General features: G+C 40.1%; 2 protein-coding genes across 2 annotated transcripts; both read left to right on the forward strand.

The window, feature by feature from the left end:
* Window positions 1-939: 939 nt before the first annotated feature.
* calhm3 (calcium homeostasis modulator 3) lies at window positions 940-3,951 on the forward strand. Its single transcript, XM_030070926.1, has 4 exons — window positions 940-1,226; window positions 1,702-1,829; window positions 2,037-2,164; window positions 3,502-3,951. Exons 1-4 carry the CDS (start codon window positions 940-942, stop codon window positions 3,949-3,951), a joined length of 993 nt encoding a protein of 330 aa, XP_029926786.1.
* A 3,300-nt stretch (window positions 3,952-7,251) lies between these two features.
* Window positions 7,252-10,034, forward strand: calhm2.1 (calcium homeostasis modulator family member 2, tandem duplicate 1). The gene is made up of 2 exons (XM_030071025.1): window positions 7,252-7,800; window positions 9,621-10,034. The coding sequence occupies exons 1-2, from the start codon at window positions 7,252-7,254 to the stop codon at window positions 10,032-10,034; spliced, it is 963 nt and encodes a 320-aa protein (XP_029926885.1).
* The last annotated feature ends 7,115 nt before the right edge of the window (window positions 10,035-17,149 follow it).

Genomic DNA, 17,149 nt, shown 5'->3' on the forward strand with positions numbered 1-17,149 from the left:
ATGCTAACATCTAGCGGTCAGCTCCTCAAGATCAATGGTTTTGAGGCTTGGGTTGCTGGGGCCTATAGAGGATCTCTCTGCAGTGTTTAGACTGGTCAAACAGCTTCTAAATCCTCATGTTCCCTCAGCTGACCTCGTATCACAGCAGCTGTTGTTGATATGAGTGTTTGTCTTTGCCAGATTCAATTTACTCAGGTTAAGATTACCTTTTTAATTGTCATACCCCGTATTTGAGAGCTGTGTAAATAAATGAACAATATGAAGCTGCAGAGTATTAACAAATTTCTATTCAGCGCTGTGTTTGTATTTCGGTCAAATTCACCATCATTGACAAATACACCATCACCTTTAAGGTACTCGGTCACTCATATAGAGGTTACTACTTGCGGTTACTTGGAATAAGTGGTTTAAGAGCAGCAACCATGCACTTTCACTCCCATCAAAAACTTGCACATCTCCCTTTCTCTCCAAAAGCCTTTGTGTGTCAAATGGCTGAGTACTCCTTTAACACTGGCTCAGGGTGTGGTCCAACAGCAGTGGCACTTGGCTACTTGTGCTCTCAGCCTCTCCCTAGATCACTGCAGGACTCTCTTCGTGTCTGGAATTGTCCCAGTAAAGCTCAGGTAGTAAACTAAGATCCCTGAACTGTGGAATTGAGGCTGTTGTTGGGAAGAGATCATCGTGGTATGGTGAATTCTACCTGTTTTGCAGTTAAGAATTACTTACCTGATAGGTTTTCTAATCTTGTGACAGACACTTTTCTGCCTGCATACACAAACTTATGCAGTGCGCATTTTTACAGAAGGTGTTAACAGGGATACTTTAGTCAGTGTATTTGGGAAACTGCTGTTATAATTATTCTTTATTGTTTGCTAGCACCAGTTGCTACCACCTTGCTGTTTTGCTGCTTCCCTCTCAGCCATTACTGAGAATTAAACCATGGAGCGTCTGAAGTTAGTCCTGCAGTACTTTCAATCCAACTCTGAGTCCATTTCAAATGGGATCTGTATCATACTGGCCTTGGTCAGTGTCAAGCTGTACACCAGTTTTGACTTCAACTGCCCCTGCCTTCCTCAATATAACAAACTCTATTCTTTGGGGGTGATGATCGTCCCGCCCATAATACTGTTCTTCCTGGGGGTCCTGGTCAATCGACATACAGGTGTCATGATGGATGAGTGGATGAGACCCATTGGGGAGCGGTCTAAAAATCCTGCCGTGGTGAAGTGAGTGCCTTCTTTTTCTTTTGTTTTTATCAAAGATTACAGAGCAACTGATAATTATCTGAAGCGTAACGGAGCACCATGTTTTGTTTTGTTTTTTATCATTAAACCATTGACTGCTGACTATGTTTTGAATCACAGTTATGTCCAGTAGCTTTTCAATATTACCAGCATGTGCTAGATGTGCATATTAGGGCCACACTTTGTGAAGTACACTGATGAGGTAAATCAAGGTAAAATATTGATGCTCGTCTATTCCAATCACAAGCTGGAATTTGTATACAAGCACACAAGCTGAAGAAGGATTTTTAAGCTTTGAAACAAGATTGTAGTTTTTTGTAGCCAAGGAATGTTAACAGCTAAAGACAAGACAAATTTATTTAGTTGAATACATTGAAGGTATACGTTACATTTTTTAGCAGTAGTGATAAACTGTGGTGGTCCCATGAATGAAATTTGGGTATTCCCCTTCCTGTAGGTACCTGTTCTCTGCCATGATTCAGAGGGCACTGCTGGCACCAATGGTGTGGATTCTGGTCACTTTGCTGGATGGAAAGATCTTCATCTGTGCCTTCAGTATAAGTGTAGACCCTAAACCCTTCACAGGTACTAGGAAGCGCACATAACATTTTACCCTGTCATGTAAAATCTGGCTTTCCACAATCATAGTGTAGTATTTGAGAACTGTCTGCCATTACTCTTACAATAATTTTTAAATCAAGGCTGTTATGTTGCATGCCATGTTTATATTATTTTTGCAGTCGGTGGGATTGAAATTACATGGCCCAAATTGTCTGTGGTTCCTCTCCTCAGGTATGCCCAACAATACAGGACTGGATCTGATCAGGATCATGGCTAAAGTGCCCTGTAAAGAAGACAGCATCTTCAGGAATAGCTCTTTCCGCAAAGCAGTTTCTCGTTACATCCGCTGCTATTCGCAAGTACGATATTACCCTGACACGTACATCTTTCCTTATTTGGACCTTCTATCATCAATATTAATTTTCAAACTATGCTTACACACTTCCACACCATTCACTTCCTGTAGAGTTAAGTGGACCTAACCAGGGAAACAGGCCGAGAAACAGTTAGCTTTATGATGTGGTTTTGTTCTGTGAGCGATACAGTTCAGCATTGCAAGAATATTCTGGACGAGATGTTGATTGCAGCCTTTCAAAGCTTCCTAGTTCACAACTTCTATTTCAAGCATGACAGCAGTAAACATCTCAGCAATGATGCATGGAGAAAAATAACGCTCAGCATTCAGGTCAATACAAACTTCTGTGAACTACTTGTCCAGCTTTCATGATTGGAAATAGGAAAATGGACCATGGATTGGGTTCTGTCCAGTCGTCCATCCAGCGTGTGCGATTTCTCAGTCTCTGCTAGCCTGTTTTGTACAAAACTAGGGCTAATGATGGATTTTTACACTGGGGTCTGCCATTTTGAATATAAAGGTCATTGGTCCAAGACACCCCGCGACCCTAGTGAGGATAAGCGGTTTAGAAGATGAATGAATGATGAATGAATGGTCCAAGACAATGGCACCACCAGGCCAACAAGGCCCTAAGCGTCACGCATTAATGTCCACAGCTGAGTCAAATTTGATGAACCTTAGGGAAATTATGTGTTTTTACATTGATATCCAGTATCCATAAAATGAAACTAGTTGGCCCACTACAGCACCAACATCAGGCCACAGGTCACCAAGTTTCAAGCAGCAGTGTCTCAGACATTACACATTACATAAAGCAGTTTTACTCAAAACGACTTAGACCAATCATTGGGGACATCCTGGTCACTGTTGGCTGAGACTGTCCGAGACCAACCCCTTGAATAAGTGAGGACCATCCAAAACAGCCCCAGTCCAAAGGTCTAGAACTTCAACTGGTTCTCACAAGGATAGAAGTACAAGAACATGTATAAGAACATGTAACATACACACACACACACACACACACACACACACACACACACACACACACACACACACACACACACCACTCCAAATATTATGACTTTAACAAGCTTTGTCTTTTGCCTTTTAGACTTCACTAACCCTCCATGGTGAAGTGATTTGTGAAAAACTGATGTAATACTAGTCAGCTGGACAGGCTTTTGTTAGTAGCTTGTGTACCTAACCCATCCTCCAAATGTGGGCGTATCAGGGACAATGGGCTCTGTTGACTGATACTCTTTGTAATCTTGTCACATTATGGGCCAAATGACTGATATGTATTGTGGGCTTTGTGTTGATAACTCTCCTTGCCCTTGCTAGGCTGTTGGCTGGTCCATCCTACTCCTTCTGATTCTGCTTGGAGCACTGGGACGCCTCATCAAGCCCTGTTTCGATGACCACGCCACCTTCCTGCAGACACGCTACTGGAGCAACTACCTTGACGTGGAGCAGAAGCTCTTTGACGAAACCTGTGTCTTGCATGCCCGCGACTTTGCCCGTAAATGCGTGGTGCAGTTTTTCGAGGACATGAGGGAGGACACCATACTCCGTCTTCCACACCCGCCCAGCATCAGATGCTACAGGGAGGAGGAGGAAGATGAAGAGGAGGAGAGACTTCACGGGATAACCAAGCAAGAGCAGGTGGATCAGCTGTTGAACAAGTGGTATTATGCTAAGCCAGAGTTAGATGTCACCAGGATAGCTTACAGACCCAGGGCATGCGTTACCTGGGAGGACCAGGACGGGAAGACCCTCTATTCTGACGTCTAGAATACACTGGTGGTGTCAGTTCAATCAAGCCTACGCAAATTATTTCTCACTTAAATTTCCAAAACCTGCTTTTTATATATCTGAGGATTGTGACTGATAGCTGCCAAGAAATAGTGACTGGGTCAATGTATTTATTACAACAGATATCTGGCATTTTTTGTTCTCTGTTATACTGATAAGAACTTCAAAAAGAACCAAATTAATGGTAAGTGCAACTTCAAACTTCAGATTGTGTTTAAACATAAGCTAATGCAGTAATGAAAGTCAACCTTAACTGTATTTTGAGGATGATAAGCATGTTGCCGTAGTAGTACTGTGTAGTGATTAAAAACAAGGGGCAAAATTTGCTAGATACTTAGCATTCCCACATTTCATGGCTTCCTGTAGCAAGAATAACACAATATTGACCACATGGTAGAGAGCTTTTTTTTCCACATTCAGTTACACATTGAACAATGTAAATGATTTGTCATACTCAGAGTAATTACAATTTTGTATTTTTCAATAGTTTTATTTTTACCTCATTTTAAATTTGTGTTTTCACTTCAGCTTAGTTTCAGTTAGTTCCCAGAGTGGGTTTACTAATTTTGTTTTATTTGTTATTTAAAAACTTAAAAATTTAGTTTGTTTAGTTTAGTTTTAATTAGTTTCACTATTAGTTTTATTTATTTTATTTTTTTTAATTATAATATGAGCAAGCTTTAAGAAGTCCGACATTGGTATTACAGTACCTAAGAGCTGACTCACAGTCATGTAGATGTCTCAGTCTCAATAACATCAGCGCCTCCTCATGCTTATATAGATGGACAGATGAATGATGGATGGACTTTTTCTAATGAACAAACGCCATAAACTGTTTGAATACAGACCCACTAGCCTGACACAGGTCACAGCTGTGATTATTCTAATTTCTTCAGGGTTGAAAAGTAAGAATGACCTTATTCTGGTTGTATCAGTGGTTCCATTTCTATCACTGGTGAAATCGCTCTGAGAAGTGCATGCCGCAGTTTCATGCTGCTTTTACTTGCACTCTGACAGGGGACTTTCAGTCTTGTCAATTCCAGCCATTAACAACTTTTTTTCTTTTAGATTGCCCAAATTGGGGTGGCAAGGCCTATTTTTAGCCATCCACCCTCGTGGATCTGCCCCATTTTTATTTTTATTTCAGTTGACTAAAATGTTTTTTTTTTTTTTTCACACTTAGTTTTAAGTAGCTTAACTCTAATAATCCTGCTTCTACTCACATTGTTTTGTCCAATTTAAGAACAGATTGTTTGGCAAATAGGATCCAAAAGCCAAATTAGCAAAAAGAAATGGATCTGGAAATCCTTCGAAAACCCACCAATGACAACAACTCTTGTACAGAGTGGCTTTACTGTGTGGCTCTCCTCATACAGTTTTTGTTATGTCACCTTCGGCAGAGTAAATTAGTGCCAAAGAGTCATCAAAGCTGAGCAAGCTCTCTGACAACACACCACAGATTTCTCACTGCCTATGCACTGCTTCTACATGCATATATGTAAGTGCTGTGAATGTGCCTTGTTCATGCATACATGTGCTGTACATGTACATTTGTATCTAAGTGATGATGAGTCTGTTTATGAAGTGATGATGGCCTGGTCCTTGTTTGCTTTCCAGTGAGAGAAAATCGTGTTGCAAGGATCATTTGAATATGTGTTTGGCAGTTGGGTTAGTTAGCTTTGCATGCAGGTTGTTGACTTTACATTGAGCTCACACTCACACAAATTGATGATGGCATGCAAATGGAGCTTTGGAGAGGAACTCTGAGCCATGTGTAGAAATCGTTTCTCTTCTGCCATCTCTAATAGCACAGGAAAGAAATCATCTGTGTCCCAAAGAGTGCAGCTCATTCCTCATGCCTTTTAAAAGTGTCATCTCTTTTGCCTTACAATATAAATCTGCGTTAATTACATTACATTTTTACAGACACGACTATGTTCAAATTCACACTTTACCTGCCTCAAAATAGCTCATTCAGTCTGTGAGTGAAACATTTTTCAGCATTTCAAAATGTGGACAAAGCAAATAGTGGAGCACATGGGATTTCAACAGAGGGCGCCACGTTGCACTGCAACAGCATGTAAAGACAAGGACTCTCATGCTCTCAGCAGCAAAGTAACAGTCTTGTACAAAAGTATTTAATAAAAATAAATAAAAAAGTTACTGTGTACAGTTTTTTTTTTTTTTTTTTTACATTTAATTAAATAGAGATGCTCTCAGTACAGCTGCAATGGTGTTAAATAGAAGAAAAAATTCCGCTTTTTAAAACAAACATTAGTAATTAGCAACACAATCACACCCTAAAACAATAAAACACAATATACAGCGCCAGTCCATTTTAAAGGAATGTTAATGCGTTTTAGGGTAGAATTTTCCTTGAATTTCCTAACAAAACGAATCCATTTCATGGTAAAGAAAATGTCCCAGAAAAGTTCCAAGAGTAGGGACGTCCTACAGAATCTTCTTGTGTTGTTTTGTCAGTGAACTGAATAAGCCAACGTGGTGGTGAAGGAATTGATTTTCTTCTTTAAGTGAGAATTTGCACTTAAAATGCACAGAAAGTGAACATGATTCACTTTCACTCACTTCCAGGGCTGTCCTGCCTGGCTGCCATATTGCTCTGGAAACTTGGCCACATGTTTCCAGTTAAACACAGAGTTTTTTTTTCCACTGGGGAGGAAACTATAGGGCAGTTCCTGACTGTGACTCATCACCGGTGCCCAGGCTACACACACACGCACATTCTGAGTCACACGCAGAAAAGGCAAATCTCTCCAAATGTAAAAGTGTGGACTTAACTCTTAAAGTCACAGATTTTGCTGCTTCTTTGTAAAGACTGAGCCACATCATGTCCCACTTCAGACCTATGCCGCAGCGTAAGTTTGCATGACTTCACTGATGAGTGATTCCTTGTGTTCTTTCAAGTTGCACGCTTTGTTTTTATGGGTCAAACTCAACGTCGAACATGTTTTCATTTCTAAGATTTGTTTTGTTGTGTTTTGTTTTTAGTTGATGCCAGAAGCATGCCCTTATGTTCTGCAAGAAAACTGAATCCATCCATTCATAAAGCAGCCATTCACAGTTGTGATAAACAAAGCCAACAGTATCTCTCTTTGAAACGCAGCATTACTGACGGATTCAGTTTAAAGTCTCACTGATGTTCCCCCTCTCTCTCCCTCTCTCTCTCCCCCCTCTCTCCCTGCAGCCTGACTTTGTTGTGTCCAAACTCTAGGAGAAAAGCTCACTGCTCCTCTGTGTTATTCTCAGTAAAGATACAAGATGGCTGCTTTTGCGCTCGTCTCAGAGAACTTTAAGTTTGTCTCCCTCTTCTTCAAGAGCAAAGATGTGATGATCTTCAATGGTCTGATCGCTCTGGGCACTGTGGCCAGCCAGACTATGTACAGTGTTTTTGCTTTTAATTGCCCATGTTCCTCTGGGAGGAACTACCGCTACGGCCTGGCTGCCATCGGTGTCCCTGCACTAGCATTTTTCCTCATAGGAGTAACCATGAACAAGAGCACCTGGGACCTGGTGTCTGAGTGCCGCCTCAGAAATTGCCGGAAACTTTCAGGGGCCGCGGCCTTTGCGCTGTTGGGAACCATCATTGGTCGGGCCGTGGTCGCACCAGTAACATGGGTGGTCATCTCTCTGCTGCAAGGCGAGGCCTACACATGTGCCTTCAGTGAATTTGTCAACCCCAGCACCTTGAAGGGCTTCTCAATAGACAGTTCCAAGGTCATAGCAAAGTTCCCTTGTCAAGGAAACGTTTCGATGGAGCTGAAGGGCCTCTGGGCAGAAATTGAGCGGCAGCTGAAATACGAATCTCAGGTAGTCAACTGCTTTTTTTTGGTTTGTGTTTGTTAGATGAAGTGTTAATTCAGGTTTTATATAGGTACACAAGTAAGGAGGGTAAAATATCAAGTGTAAGACAAACCACACCTGAATACTGACCATTTATGCTTTTTTCTTAAAGAGTGTACACACACCAGCACAACAGCTGTGCTGCACTGCCCACTAAAGGTTGAAACTTTCGAGCATGTTGTACCTGTGGCCACACCCAATCAGTGATGTCACAGTGAGGCCCTTGCCATCGACGCCTGATGAAAAATCTTTGCCATGACATTGCAGACTGGGTGTGGCCCACTGATCTATAGTAGAGACTGAATCGCTGATGACATAATAAAAAGTGAAGCCATTTATTGGAGTGCCCAAATTATGTAACACAGAAGCGGCATTATAATATCTAAATCTATGAACTCCACCTCTACCATCTGTATTTTAAAAAAAATCATGTTGGAGTTTTAGTTTACCTTTTATTATTAACAAAAAAGTAACACTTGTCATCTCAGTCATTTCACAGACAGAACAAAACCAAACATTTTTGTAAAGCACTGAGTAAATTGCTCCATTTAACATTAGTGGTATGTACAAATGATAACTTCATTGGCTGTTAGCTTAGCTGCTAAATTGATGCCATGAAATTAATTAATGCCACTGAAAGCCCATTAGTCTGATGGGCTGTTATCCTGAAAACAAACACCCATTGCTCTGAAGGACCATTACTCTGGAGTAGTTGGAGTTCAGTGACTGCTGGGGTTATGCCAAGTTTTGCATTTGTGCTGAGAAGTGCATATGCATGTTTATCCTAACCCTCACCCGAGGAAACCCCTGCCTAAACTCAAGCACATTTATAGATTTCAGACTTTCTTTGCACTATTTGAGTTTTGGAATAATGCACCATTGGACCACTGGACAGGCCCCCATGCTGGCTAGGTGACAAGTTTGTTAACTTAAGACTCAGACAATGTTTTCCTATTCCTTGATTATTTTTGTTTTTTCAAGAGTATATTATAGATCAGTGATGTGGCCAGATGTGAAACAGGCCTCAAAGTTCCAACCTTTGGATGGCGGAACCTATGAGATTTAGTGTGTATCTAAATGTGCACGATCTAATTTTATCTGACCGCTAGATTGTATGGAGAGCAAAAAGCTTGTACATAAACTCACATAAACAATATCTCTAAGGCTTTAGGTATGGCATGTACTGATCGAGAACCACAGAACCACAGAACTTGAATGGAGGAGAGCGGACTTTCCTATTCCAATCAACATCGCAGGATGGCTGGAGCAGCGGCCATGTTTATCTATGTTGTCTCCATTGCAAAGAACTGTTACTGTTGTACCGGGCTAACCATTGTACCAGGCTGTATAAACTGACTTGCAGCAAGTCACTGACTCACTGAGGTGAGAAGTTTTGCAGCAACAACCAAATGAGCAGTGGAGTCCAAAGCGAGGAGAGGTGTCTTGTGCACCACCTCTGCTGCCTTGCTGCTAGAGGGGAACTGAGGATTGGGCCAGTTGGTGGTAACTAGTATTGTTTATTATTGCTTTTAGCAAGCAGCCACAGTACAACATATCAGTTCTGAAGCTAGTGTGACACATTTTATGGCCCTCCTGATGTGTGTTGTCACTGTGGCACCTAAACAGAAGTGTCATTTTATTCTGTACTCTATATACTTTGTAGCCTACTAAAAATGACCAGGGCAAACACTTCCATGACACTGCAACACTTCCATTCCACTCCATTCAGGTTCTGTGCATAGAACTTGCAGTACTTGATTGGCTGATGACTCCACTGCTTCTTTCAGCTGATGGGCTGGATGCTGGTGGCAGGAATGGCCCTGCTCGTGTTCCTCATGCTGTGCGTGAAGCGCTGCTGCTCTCCCCTCGGATACCAACAGGAGGACTACTGGTCCCAGTACCGCTCCAGTGAGCAGGCCCTCTTTGAACAGACGGCCGCTGCCCACGCCCGCCTCCTGGCTGCCGAGAATGTCAAGAGCTTCTTTGGCTTTGTGGCACTGGACAAGGAGGAGAAGGAGCAGCTTGCAGAGTACCAGAGTGCCAGTCCCATCTCCAGCGTGGAATGGAACCGGATAACTGGCGTCTACCTCTACAGAGAGAAGAAAGGACTGCCCCTGTACAGCAGGCTCAACAAGTGGGCGAAGTACAGCCTGGAGAATAACACTGAGGCCATGGAGAAAGAGATGGATGTGATTAGTTGACTGTCACTGGACAGCAAAGTGTGTTATTGTTTTACTTCCTACACACAGAAAAATAATTGTTCTTTAAAAGACTGTGTGGTTAAAGAACCATTAACGTCTACGGAACTACTTTATTTGGTGGATGGATCCTCATTTGAAAAAACAGGCTCTTTGTCGGACCACTTGGCTCTATCAAGAACTATTTTGAAAAAGATTCTTTAGTTCTTGGTTGTTACTGTTGTTTAAGCTCTTGGAACAGCCATTTCACCAGCACCTCAAAGAATTTGAAGAAACATTTAAGAAACGGTTCCTCAAAGAACTGTGGTCTGAAAGGTTCTTTGTGGAATCACAAATGGTTCTCCTATATCACTGTAATGAAGAACTGGTTTGGGTTCCAAGTGACACCTTAATTTTTCCTTAAAAAAAAAAAAAAAAAAAGATAAAAACAAAAGAGAGAATTAACTGCTATTCCCACACATCTTTTCTCTTCTTACTTCTTTTAAGTACCATTGGTGGTTCCTCAAATAGACATTTTTTATTGCTCTCCGTGGGATCTCTGAAGGACAGAGAAAAATGGTTCTTTAAAGAACCATATCTAAAAGTTTCTCTATGGCATCACTTTGAAGAACAATTTTCGGTTAAAGTTGGCACCTTCATTTTTCTGTGTGTAGGGACCAGCAGCAGGGATAAAGGCTTCCTTCAACTGCTCCTCATACCCTCCTGTGTCCAAGTACGGGAGCTGCAAATACAACCTGTTACACCGTGTGCCAAAAATGGACCTTCTAACCACAGCAGGTTTTTGGAGTCTGTTGTATTATTTTAGAAATCAAGCGCACAGAACTACTTATTGCTGCAGTTGCAGAGTAAAGATGAGAAAATTCACATCAAACATGTAATTGATGTTTTCATTAATTTATCAGCCAAAAACTTTACCATGAATTGCTGACACTGGTTCCATGCTCTCTGCTGTTTTTCAGTCAAGGTGCCTCTGACGTATCATGTCTTAGTAGCTCGACACAGAAGATCCTGACTCTGTTCAACTGCATTTCCCAGTGGAATTTGCAACTTATTGGTGGTCATTCATGTGCCCTTAAGCCATAATTATAATATTTCTGCAGCAACAGAAGGCAGCACAAGACACTTGTCTGGCTAGCCAAAGCAGCTTTAGTTTTTCTCTCATGAAGATCTGTAATTAAAAATAGAAATACGTTTTTAGATAGGTTGAATCAATTCTCTCACCTTAATTTCATGTAAGATGCATTGCAATGAAACAGGAAAAAAGTCATTCAGTAGATTCCATTCACAATTTTACAGCTCTGTTTTGTGTCTATAGGCTTAATCTGCTATTTATTTATGCTGCTTATGGGAATACGTTTCTGACATCCCCATACTGAGAGGATGTTGGATACCATTTTCACCTCTATATGTCCAGTGGTTCAGTTCCTATGGGTTTCGTGTTAGCTTAGCATAAAGACTTGAAATTAATGGGAGTCATTAGCCTGGCTCCATCAAAAAGTGAAAAAAATAAACCCTACAGCAGCTCTGAAGCTGACAGTGTATCATGTATATTTGAAATACACATCTTGGAATTAAAAAACAAGAGTAGTTTTAGGAGAATTTAGATGGTTGGAATCTGACATATAGCTCTGACAAACTTGAGCCAGATGTTGCTCTACCTTCAGCGGTGCGCAGATCAGGGTGGTAGACACTGATAGGAAGGATAAATGTGTTCAGCAGTTACATTTCCACCATCTAACATCTCCTGAAATGACTCTCTTTTTTGTATTCTAAGATGTGTATTTCAAATGCACAATACATAGTGTAAATAAGACAGCTTCAGAGCTGCTGTAGGGTTTATTTTTTCACTTTTTGATGGAACAAAGCTAACGACTCCCATTGGGTCTAAGTCTTTATGCTAAGCTAACAGGAATGCTACCCATTAGAACTGAATCACTGGACGTACAGAGGTGAAAATGGTATCCAACATCTTGTTTCAGTCTGATTAAGCCAGTAAAAGGGTGTTTTGCAAATTGTTGGAGTATTCCTTGGTTTCCATTCATTCCACTACGATATGAAAATGAACGTTCAGAGACTTCAAACTTTCTTCGCTCCGGTATTCCAGTATAAAGTCGTCCACATTAGTTCTCCTAAAAGCAGCAGCACTGTTGTGTTTTCATGACTTGAAATTGGGTGGAGTGAAATGCTCCCTCCACCAGGGAAAACATTTGGGAAATGTTTGCTTTCCACAGCCAGCCACGATATGATTTGGCAGCCACAGAAGCAGAACATTATAAGGTGGATGCCTCAACCATGATTTGCAAAAATGATTTGTTGAAATCTAAAATGTAGGGAAATTGTAGTAAATGGGCCAAACATTCAAAATCCCTGGCATGGTTCTTTAATGCATTTGCTTCTGCTGCACTTCTATTTTTGAACATGTGTGTTGTTTCTGTCTCTCACAGGCAGCACCTGTTTGTGGTTACCTATCTTGTCTTTCCATCTCAAAGCATTATGAATGCATCAGAAAAGCAAGGCGATGTAGGCTGCAAACTAAACTGAGCGCAAAATGACAACAAAATGAACAGAGCTTCAAACACACTCTAGTTTTGGTTTGGTTTATGTTGTCACTAAGTGTGAATACTGATACTTGAGCATTGATTTAGTTGCTTCTAAACCAGTCTTTGCATAGAAGCAGTGTTACCATGACAGCTGCTAATAAAAGTTCCCTGGCCGAGGTCCTGCTTTTTGCAAGTTACAGAAGAATAACTGGTGTTAAAGCAAAGCCAGTGTTTGTTAGAACAGGTCACATGAGTGCTCCCTGTATTTAAATTTCATTGTTGCACTTGTTTGGAAAATCCTTCACAAATCCACAGTGCGTGTAAGCTAAATGGAATGGCTGGATATTTTGTATATTAGTCTGCTCTTTCTTTCCAAATTGTCCTAGTCCCAGTATCATCCCAGTATTCAAACCACTGAGTGCAACTCATAATATAATAAACAAAATCCCTTTAAATGGATTAACACAACAAAAAAAATAAATATATATATATATATATAGTAACATGATGACCCGAGGCCAATGTAATAATGACTTCAGATTGATATTTAGAGGTCTTAAACTGGAATTTCTAGAATATGAAATCTTGAGAGGCGTATTCAAGGGAAAGACAGGAAATTTGTCATTTTAAAGCCATTTGGCAGAAATATAACAATGTATTTCCCGACTTTTATTTTATTTTTTTTCCCCCACAAAATACGTATAAAAGAGACTGACACCCGTCAATAACTGCAACTCGAAAACATGAGAGAGAGAAATGTTTTCATCTGATGGTTTCAGCTTAACTGGAGTGGAAACCAGACTCCTGCTCAGGAAACAGGTCTACAGCACAGGAAGGATGAACAGTTTGAGGTCATGGAAGCACTCTTGACTTTAACTTATGGAAAGTCAGCGGTTATAGCCATCACTCTACCACTTCATGTCATAATGTATTGCATAATTGGGAAAAATATCACACTGCCAGGTTTAATTAAATTTCTGCCTCATTTTAATACATTCTGACAAATTTATTTTGTTCACAGGGAATTGTTACGATATCAGTTTTAAAGCAGAGTGTTGCAGCTCTTCAAATCTTTTAATGACAAATGTCAAATTCCTCAATGTCTCCTAGCTACAGTCACAATTAATTCTTTTTCATGAGACACATTGGGTGACTATAGACTCACTATTGAGTGCTGTACAAGCAGTATAAATCCCTGTAAAAAAAAATTGATATTGATAAAAAAAATTGAATTGATAAAAAAAAAAAATTATAAATAAACTGTGTGGTTTATGGATGATGACCACTTCATTAGCCACAGAAGCAGAACATCATAAGGCGGCTGTTTTAACCAAAAGTTCACATTTGAAATGGAAGGATTCTGATTATATGTTGTGAAATCTTCAGTACCCCTGAGACTAAAGCTGTGGAAGTTACAGGAGACAAACTGTGAATGTGATTTTTTTTTTTTTTTTTTGCCTTGAGAAAGATGCAGGTTATGTGGAATTTGGATGTTAATGATGTTTGACACAGTAATATTACACTGTGACACTGAAATGGTCAAAAACAAACAAACAAACAATACAATGCCTCTTCGAACTCCATCAGATCACTCACAGACTGCCCTCCCTGTCTGCAGTGTTACCTGTATCCAACAGGGGGCGGTGCGGTCACATCCATCAGCCTCCAGCATCATGTGTCAGAGTGACATTACAAACCCCTGCAGAGGTATATAGTGTATAAAGTCCTTTTTGCTGTTGTTGTTGTTGTTTACTTTTATACAGGCTTTGGATTATGTTCTGTTTTTGTTGTTTGGTGATGGAGCCAGATAGGGTCAATGCCTCCTGTAGCCTTTTCAAATCACTGTGAACAATTTAAGTTACACACAGGTCAATTGGATTTAATCATTATTCAATTATTTAGAGTTAAAATAACACTTATTGTGTAAAAGTTTTATTTTTCAGTGTGTTAAGTAATCGATTCCGCAGAGGCTGAGTTTGATTAGATTAACCAGGTAGTGGACTGAAACCAAAAGTGGTGTGCTGAGGTTAATATCTGGATGTTTACAGATTGTAGTTTAAGCGGCTCTCGAGGCAGAAATAATCTCACTGCTTTACTTCAAGCTCAATATGCTGAGCCAAAGAGCCACAATTCCCTGGCTGCATCACCTGAGGTACAACTCACACCCATCATATTTGGAGAGGTTTTGTGAGAACTTTGAAGTGTGTGTTCCTTTAGTTCATTACCCCAGGTGAGAAAAAAGGTGAGATGTTGACGTCTAATAACCAGCAGTTCCTCATGCTTGGGAAGCTTGGCATAACCAAATGGACGGATTCAGTTGTTTTCTTCATGTAGTTTTAACTGGTTGGGACAGCAGAGAAGAAGTGCCCAGACAAGTCCATTATATGTAAAGCTACAGGTACTTCAATCTCATGTCTTTCAAAACATGTAAAAATGCCAGCTTGTGACAGGTTACTGAATTCTGTCCATTAAACAAGTGACCTGTGAGTCATCTGACATTTGTTTCTAAACCTTGGTGAGCTTGCACACTTTGTCTGTGAATGTAAACAACAACAGAATGCCAAGAAAAAAAAAGAAAAAAAACGCTGTAATTTAGACTGGTAAAAAAGAACTGCCACCTACATGTGGCTGCACCATAATACTGCAATCTACAATCTGTCTCTATATCTACTGTATATCATAGGTACATTTTCGTTTCGGATAGTGACACTTGATAGTGATGTTTAACCTCGTTTGAGTGAATTAAGGTGGCTATTTTTCTTTTTTTTTTTAGTAATGTTAGCTGGGGGGAAGTCCTCTCAATGGCAAGAGGCTAACAGTTAGCATTTGGAGCATTCAATGAGCAATGAGAAGAAGATAGCACCACTACTGTCCTACAGAACAGATGGGGGGAAATGAAGTAATATCACATTTGTCAAAATGGGTGAACTGTCCCTTTTAAACACTACATAACTGACTATCAAGGATACAAGGATACAAGGAGGTTTATTGGTCATTGTACGACAGGTTGTATAATGAAATTAGCTCTTTACTTATCTCTGTCATTGTCTCTGGATTTTTTTTTTTTACAATCCACCTATATATATATATAAATATACATACACTACTCACAAAAAGTTAGGGATATTCGGCTTTCGGGTGAAATTTCAGGATGAACCTAAAATGCATTATAACCTTTACAGGTGAACTTAATGTGACCTTCTGTAAACTTTTGAATGCACATGTCCAACTGTTCAGTGTTTCAGTACTTTTTGCAAAAATTCACATCAGGTGTTTGATGCTCCAGCTCATCGAGGTCGTATCATTAGGGAACGGCTGCTGGAGACTGGGGTACCTCAGATGGAGTGGCCTGCACTTTCTCAGACCTGAATCCCATAGAAAACCTATGGGATCAGCTGAGTCGCCGTGTAGAGGCTCGGAGCTCTGTACCCCAGAACCTCAATGTCCTGAGGGCCGCCCTTCAAGAAGAGTGGGATGCCATGCCTCAGCAGACAATAAGTCGACTTGTGAACAGCATGAGACGTCGTTGTCAAGCTGTAATTGATGCTCAAGGGCACATGACAAGTTATTGACACTGACATTTTTTGTTGTGGTATACCCACCACTGTTGTTGGCTTTTGTTTCAAGAAATTGTTTGAGATGAGGAAATCACCAGTGTATGCTTCTACTTAAATGCCCTACTTTCATGATATAATATCACTGTAGTGTGAACTTTTTAAATTTTCCATAAATTTCACCCGAAAGCCAAATATCCCTAACTTTTTGTGAGTAGTGTATATATGTATGTATGTATATATATAGCCACGAGCTTACTGTCTTGTCTGTGGGCCTCTCATGTTTACCTATGCTGTTTAACTTTGTGCTCACATGGCTCTCTCATCATCTACATTCTGTTGCTGTTATCTTCCTGCTGTCAGTCCAGTCAGTGTCTATGTGTTCCTCTGTCTGGCATGTTGTGGTTGTGGGTTTGTGTCTCTTGTCCTCCTGTCTGGCCAGCCTGATCAATATGCTTGCCCTAAGAAAACACTGTTTTAAAGGCTGCCATCTATATATCTACATCTCTCTATCTCTCTGTCTCTCTATCTATCTTTCTATATCTATATCTATAGATATACATATATTTTTTATTATTATTGAATCTGCTGATAGACAATATTTTGTACCACTTTACAGTTTGCCACTTTACAAATTTTAAGAAATCAATAAATAAAATAATGTTTCCTCTATGATTTTATTCTTGTTAGAAAAAAAATCAGCATTTAGACCATGGGACACTGAAACTCTGTACTGAGAGCCAGGGTAATAACTGTAACAATAATAACATATTTTACTCTACAGTTTCTTTCTGTTTACTTTTGGAGATTTTTTGCAGTAATTTTCTAGGAACATTCTTGCAAATTTTAAAAGGTTTCTAGGTCATTTTAGGGTAGGTTACTTTTAAATATATAATTATGGTTATGACGTTGTCTTGTGATTTTCACATAAATATGCACATAAATATAGACACATGTGATTCATGCTGTCTGCATGGACTTGCCTGGTACTTTGGCAGCACTTTAACAAGCTGTGCTGCTCCTG

Source organism: Myripristis murdjan, chromosome 15 (genome assembly GCF_902150065.1).
Source record: "Myripristis murdjan chromosome 15, fMyrMur1.1, whole genome shotgun sequence".
NCBI classification, from domain to species: Eukaryota; Metazoa; Chordata; class Actinopteri; order Holocentriformes; family Holocentridae; genus Myripristis; species Myripristis murdjan.

Coding starts and splice junctions, on each gene's coding strand:
- calhm3 (XM_030070926.1), top strand. CDS start 940: ATGGAGCGTCTGAAGTTAGTCCTGCAGTACTTTCAATCCAACTCTGAG. Junction 1,227..1,701: donor AAAAATCCTGCCGTGGTGAA/GTGAGTGCCTTC, acceptor CCCTTCCTGTAG/GTACCTGTTCTCTGCCATGA. Junction 2,165..3,501: donor ACATCCGCTGCTATTCGCAA/GTACGATATTAC, acceptor TGCCCTTGCTAG/GCTGTTGGCTGGTCCATCCT.
- calhm2.1 (XM_030071025.1), top strand. CDS start 7,252: ATGGCTGCTTTTGCGCTCGTCTCAGAGAACTTTAAGTTTGTCTCCCTC. Junction 7,801..9,620: donor AGCTGAAATACGAATCTCAG/GTAGTCAACTGC, acceptor TGCTTCTTTCAG/CTGATGGGCTGGATGCTGGT.